This window comes from Myxocyprinus asiaticus, chromosome 36 (assembly GCF_019703515.2).
Source record: "Myxocyprinus asiaticus isolate MX2 ecotype Aquarium Trade chromosome 36, UBuf_Myxa_2, whole genome shotgun sequence".
NCBI classification, from domain to species: domain Eukaryota; kingdom Metazoa; phylum Chordata; class Actinopteri; order Cypriniformes; family Catostomidae; genus Myxocyprinus; species Myxocyprinus asiaticus.
The window spans coordinates 22,613,914-22,620,231 of NC_059379.1; the positions used below are offsets into that span (position 1 = coordinate 22,613,914).

The 6,318-nt window shown below is 36.0% G+C and overlaps 1 protein-coding gene across 1 annotated transcript; it reads right to left on the reverse strand.

The window, feature by feature from the left end:
- Positions 1–1,623: 1,623 nt before the first annotated feature.
- desi1b (desumoylating isopeptidase 1b) lies at positions 1,624–5,770 on the reverse strand. Its single transcript, XM_051674716.1, has 6 exons — positions 5,411–5,770; positions 5,195–5,216; positions 4,416–4,485; positions 3,690–3,799; positions 3,433–3,555; positions 1,624–3,327 (listed from the first exon to the last, which is right to left on the reverse strand). Exons 1-6 carry the CDS (start codon positions 5,496–5,498, stop codon positions 3,237–3,239), a joined length of 504 nt encoding a protein of 167 aa, XP_051530676.1. The 5' UTR covers positions 5,499–5,770; the 3' UTR covers positions 1,624–3,236.
- Positions 5,771–6,318: the final 548 nt, after the last annotated feature.

A 6,318-nucleotide genomic window follows, 5' to 3' on the forward strand; every position in this document is an offset into this window, starting at 1 on the left:
ATTCAAGAAGACCTTCTTCCATGGCATGAACACATCAGCAGTCAGATTATGTTAACCTAACATGTTGGTTAAAATGCTTTCTATTTTGTTTGAGGACTAGGTTTTAAACAGCTTCATTTTCAGTGTTCTAATTCTGGCTAAGTGGATCAGCTTTTATGCTATTAAAGACATGCAGTTGTCGTTCAAAATAATTTGTTCTAAAAATGTCTCTATGACAAAAAGTTACCATGACAAATGGCAACTCACTTTTACTCTCCCTTGCTCTTTCACCCTTTAATTGTAATGTTTTCAAACAGTACACTGGCTGAACATTTCTCACGATTAAATGTAAAATATTTTTACCTGCTCATGACAGTAACAGATGACACTGTTTTGGTGAGGGGATCACACACTGAAAAGCTGTAGAGGTTAATTGGTGCCATGGCACAGGGAATCTTATAAATGTTGACCGTTTTGTGCGAGGACAGCTACTTAAAGAAAACTGCCATGTGAATGCCAGCCATAAATTGTAGAAGTGAGTGTCTTTGATTTGGTGGGCTTACAAGACCCAAACTAAAAATGAAAAAGCTGGAAAAGGAAAGCAAATCATTTTGTGGATTATATAAGTAGTAAATTGCAATAAAAAAAATAAAAATTAAAAAAAAGTTCTCTTTTGCCTAAAAAAAAAAAATGCCTAAGTTAACTTGTCATCAGCATAGATTCACTGGTAGGTATAAAGCCTGTAAGATAATAGAGGTGAGCAAGATGATGCATTTCAAATGCAACTTCAAAAGTACAGACTGTTGTACTTGTGCTCATCTTTGTGTAAATATTTAAGTAAACTGTAACAATGAAAAACTTTAATAGGAGTTAGTGTTTTTGGAATTGTTCACTTTTCTTAGAAAAATTTGAACTAGATTGAAATATGTAAAATATGTATATTAAAAGCTGAAATATGTAACTTAATCATAGTCAACATTTAGATAACCAATATGATTTACACATGAAACAAGCAAAATGCAGCTCTCTTGTGCCACTTGGAGGTCAATGAATTACTAAAGTCATGCAACTGACAACGAAGAACCAAAACATTCAAAAACACTTCTTAAAAATACTTTCAAAATATCTATTTCTTTTTCAAGCAGGGACACATCATTTTCCAGGGTTTTTAAGACCAACTAAAGAAAATGTAAGGAACAAATTGAAGGGAACACAATACGTTAATATGTTCTCTAAATGTAAATGTCTAGGGACAACATAGAGTCACATTTATAGCAACACTTCAAAGTTAAAAAATGCAACTTTCAACAGCTCTCCATTACTTTTTAACTAATTTTACAAAAAGTATCTTATAAGGCTTGAATACTTCTGCTCCCAACCACCAGAATGTGGAAATAACTTTTATCTTCTGACCAGACCCATTGTCTCAGCTATGACACTGCTGTCACTAACTGACAGATGAAGCAGCACATACTGCCACCTACTGTTTTTTGTTCAATGAGTATTTAGCAATCTAATCTAAGCAGTGTGGCGCTGAAATGAGGTCTACTCTTCAATTTAAAATGACTTAAACACAATGAGAAAACAATCCCTAATGAAACATTTAATGCCATGACCTTCTGAATTTAAAACTTGTTGCTATGATTCTATATACAGACACATTACTTTTATTTGAGGAAGAAAGTAATTAAGAGCTCTTACTAATATTTACAGAAGCACAGAATAAGACATGTCAGGCAGCATAACCTGAACTTGATAAACAAATCATACTGTGAAATGTAATACTATGAATGTTTATTACATTGAAAATCTCATGTTACAAATTGTGCCCATATTTTTTAAATTGGTCAGATTAAATATAAAAAAATAACTGCTAATTGGCACTGTGAGTGCAATTTATCCATTAGGCCCTCTCTAAGATGATATAGGATAACAATGGTCCTATATGGACTTAACAAATTTAAGACAATTTACCGTTGGACCATTTAGAGAGATTATAATTTATACTGTATACTGCTGGTTATATATTGGTTATATAACAATTTAATGTGTGTGGTCTGCCCCACTCCTCTTAAATTTGCACCCAGAGTAACAAATGTAGAAAATAGACATGAGTCACAAGATTACAGCTGTCCTTCTGGGTCCATGTGTGCTGGTGTTACTTACACATTTTATAAAGCATTCATTAGCCTAATCTTCATGACACAATTCTGGCTTGTTATTGTGCTTCCTGTAATGTCAGTGACCCTCTAAAACCCTCTGGAGCATATATTCAAGGCAATCTAGGATTGATATTAGGTAGTTCTGAGTAAGGTAAGGTTTAGATAAACAGTTAAAACACAAAAGTCAATAATCAGCAATCAGCAAAGTACAAAGGAAGCAAAGGACTAGGAGGTAAAAGTGACATCTGAAAATGAGTTGTGCATGATCTCTAATAACAATAAAGGAGTATGAATTGTCTAATTATTTTACACATAAACAAAGAACACTAAATGACATTCAATTCTTCAAATCAGTATTAATAACCATAGGATATTTTATATAACGTGCATCCAATGAACTATTTTTCAGTTTGTTTATAAATATTCATATTTTTCAATCATTTAAGTTTAGCATTTAACCAATGTCTGATAACTGTACTTGAGTTTCACAAAACTAACAAATAAAAGCCCTTAAAATCAACACAAGGCATGACAGATCTTACTGAGGTAGGGCAGAGACACCTGCAGTCTGATAAAGGGAATCTTGCTACAATTTCATTAGGCTACATTTTATCAATTTAAGATGTCAGTCAAAATTCCACAGATGAGTGTAAACAGACAATTCATTACTTTTGGATGCTTATGCTAAAAAATGTAATGTTACTTGCAATTTAATTAAATATACTGTTAGATTTGGTTTATACCTTAGATAACCTTTTCCTATTTCACTGTTGGTTACTTTTGCTAACATTTTTAAATTGTATTTGAAAACTTGAGTGGTAACAATGTGTCATAAACAAACTAACAGTGTCTGATCCTTCTGTCTGCACTGCATATCACTGAAGGGAATATTAAACAGTTCAAGAGGAAAAACTCCCATCACCTTATTATTAGGCACTGAGAAGGAAATCTGGAAGACATGTTTTAAAATATGTGATATTTGTTTACACTGTTCTCTTTAACTGAAAAAGCACAATGGCTAAACTAATAATCCTGTAAATCTGCTGCACAAGCTTCATGGCTGTTTTAGTTTTAAATTCTTAGATGCAACCAGATCTACCTCTGGCCAAATCCATTCATGCCATTGCTCCCAGATGGAGTGATGGTGACGGAATCAAGAAAAGGACGGAGTGCTTGGCCAAAAGGTCTATGGAAAGGAAATAGTGTCATTATATCCAGTTTTTAGTAGCACTAATAACACTACTAATATCAATAACATCTTTGATGCAAAGATAAACAATTTATGACTTACGTTGCGAGCACCTCAGATGGGAGGTCAGTGATGTATGAGGGAATCTTAGCTCCAGTTAAGAACTGGGCCACCTCGCAACTGAAGTTGTTGCAGTTGTGTTCAAAAAGGTGGTATTTGTCAGGTCTGAGGAAAGAGAGGGAAGCTGTATTGGACAGAGTAGGCTGTACAGATTTGCATTTGTGAGGCTTTAACATAACTGAATCTCAAAAATCACTGCAGTTTCCTGTTGAATCCAACAACACAGATACAGTACTGACCTATATGTTGACTCACTGAGAGCAGAGAGATATTCAAGAAAGAGGTCTCGAGGAACTTCTGTGTTTCCAAGATCCACAGTGGAATCAGGCATGCCTAAAATTGTGCCACCCTGAAACATGAGAAAATTTCATAATTATGCTGGGTTACATTCATTAGGCCCAATTCCTTATTTAATGACTCTAACTTATGTGATACTGGCCCTTTTCAGCCCCTGGTATTAACATCCGTCGGGTGATCTGATCACAAGAGAATAGCTGTGACAGATTGTTTGTGTCCAGATCAAGAGACCCTCATTTTTTTTTTTTTTTTCAGCAGCGTCCATTTTAGTTGTTAAACAAACACTTTTTATTTTAAACAACTTTTAACTTGTTTTATTCACAACCTTGCTAAAAGTCCACCAAAGATGACATAATTTTAGTTTGTTTTGTCTGAGACACATCAGGACACATTTTCTGTTCACACTACAACTGGAATGTGGCCATATGCGTCCCTGACAAACTCCCGATGAGGTTTGAGTAATACGATCGCAAAACGTTTTGGATTCCTTTCGCACCTGTATTTAGCGCTGTCTGTTTGTGATTGGATCACCTGAGATGGATGTTAATAACAGGTGTGAAGAGGGCCATAGTGACATTTTTCAGTTATCCATCTTCGCTTTTCAGATATCTTGAAAAACGAGCTGCAGCACACATCTAATGCATGAAAAATAATTTATCATCTCTTACCGGATGGCAACTTGAAATGCCCACTCCTCCAAAGAAAAACTCTTCCCCATAAGCCACTATAGAGGTGTGCCTTTATTAAACAAAGACCAATGCATTAAAATAATCAATGCGCATTTCCTATTTAGACCTACATTTTTAGGGTGACCATACGTCCTCTTTTTCGGAATTAAAAAATCGTCCGGCCGGGATTTCAAAATTTGCGGAAATGTCCGGTATTCGGCTTTAGTTGCATTATGATGTACATCTGGTCTAATACTTCATTGTGTGCGCGCGCATATTTGCATCGCTTTAACCCCTCTTTGTAAGTCCCGCCTTCTCGCACACCAATTGGTCAATTATAAGAGGCTTGCAGCAACTATTGGCCAAATTCCTGCCTGTCAATCTCTCCGCGAACACGCGAAGCGCTGTTGTGTTCGGCATCAAACAGTTGCTTGACAGTAGCAGCAAATGACAGCTGAGTGGAAACAATGCCCAAACGAAAGTGCAAATTTACAGAGGATTTGCACTAAAAATTCCCATGCTTTCGTCCAGGTCGAGATCCGTGGGAAGCAGAATGTATGACATGTAAAGCTGGCACTTACAGCTTATATATGTTATGCTAATAGAGTGTCTTTTTCACTGTATTAAAGTTTGCACTCATAGTAACACTGTTTTGAACCCTATTATTCCATTTGTAAAATACATTTCATTTCTCTAAGTAATATGTTTAGATAACTAAGTGTTGCTGACTGATAATATGTAGCATGTTTCCTAAAAAGGTTAAAAAAAAAAATACTCACCATATTCCCTCGAGTTGCCTTCCTGTCAATTTAGGTACAGAAGTATTTTAGTCAGAAATTTTTAAAAAGTTTGCGAAAATTGACATTAAATAAAGTAAAGAGGTACAAGACACTTTTAATTTCTTCTTTTAATTTGACTTTAAGAAGAGGAAGCGCTGTTCTATAAGCATCACCAACTTCCCTGAACAACTTTAGCCGTCTAGCTGAAGAGCTCACCCAGCATCATAGGACTGAGTTGACGGGCCAGTCCTTTTGACATGTCGTAAATGTACAACTTCACGTTATAGGAGCTGTCATCAGCCATAGTTACAGCTTAAGAAAAACCTGAACCCGCAGAGAACCGACGCAACGGCTAGCTAACTAAAGATTAGCTTGAATCTCTCGCGCTTACTTAACTCGAAAAAAACAGACTTCACAGTTCTGCTGACTCACATTTAAGATAATCAAGATAGGCAAAAAACAAAACTCGCATTCATTGCGAGTTTAAATTCTTTCAAGAAAAAGCAAACGACATTTGTGTTGTTCCGCTTAGTCACAGTGAGTCAAATATTTGATGTCATGACAAATTGCTTATTCATTAGGGGGACCGACCAATGGCAGCACAGACAGAGATCTTCTATACTTCAATAACAAACTCGCGTTTTTAACATTGGCAAGACCGTAACAGTAAACTAACGTGTTACGACAGTAAGTCACTGTTTGCGGATACTTTTCAAACGAATGGGGAGAGCCGTAAACTGACAACTACCTGTCGCAAAATTGTCGTGTCCTCTTAAAAAGCAGCGATATTATGGTAGTAAACTCCACACATAGTTCATTCCAAAATGACTGTTTAGTGTAAAACATGTTGATGATTAGCGGTCAGTTCATAAAGTGATAAGCTGTTTCCTCTAAAAATCAGTTTATTCAGCACACTGATGCATCTCCTCCATAGACATCCATTATAAACAACAGCCTCTTGTCTCCTCGCCAGTGTACCACCCATAGAATTTAAATGGGACCGCCGCGTTATGCTTTGCTTTGCTAACCTACGAGACGAAATTGATAGAAGGGCTCTGGCACAGATACGTCTCCGAAACATCTTAATTCCCAAAACACTAGATGGCGAACTTTAAAAACACGCA

Excerpts from the sequence above, each read along its gene's own strand:
- desi1b (XM_051674716.1), bottom strand. The coding sequence starts at position 5,498 with ATGGCTGATGACAGCTCCTATAACGTGAAGTTGTACATTTACGACATG. Across the intron at positions 4,486-5,194 it reads AGGCAACTCGAGGGAATATG|GCACACCTCTATAGTGGCTT; the intron begins GTGAGTATTTTT and ends TGTTTAATAAAG. Across the intron at positions 3,800-4,415 it reads GCATTTCAAGTTGCCATCCG|GGTGGCACAATTTTAGGCAT; the intron begins GTAAGAGATGAT and ends CTCATGTTTCAG.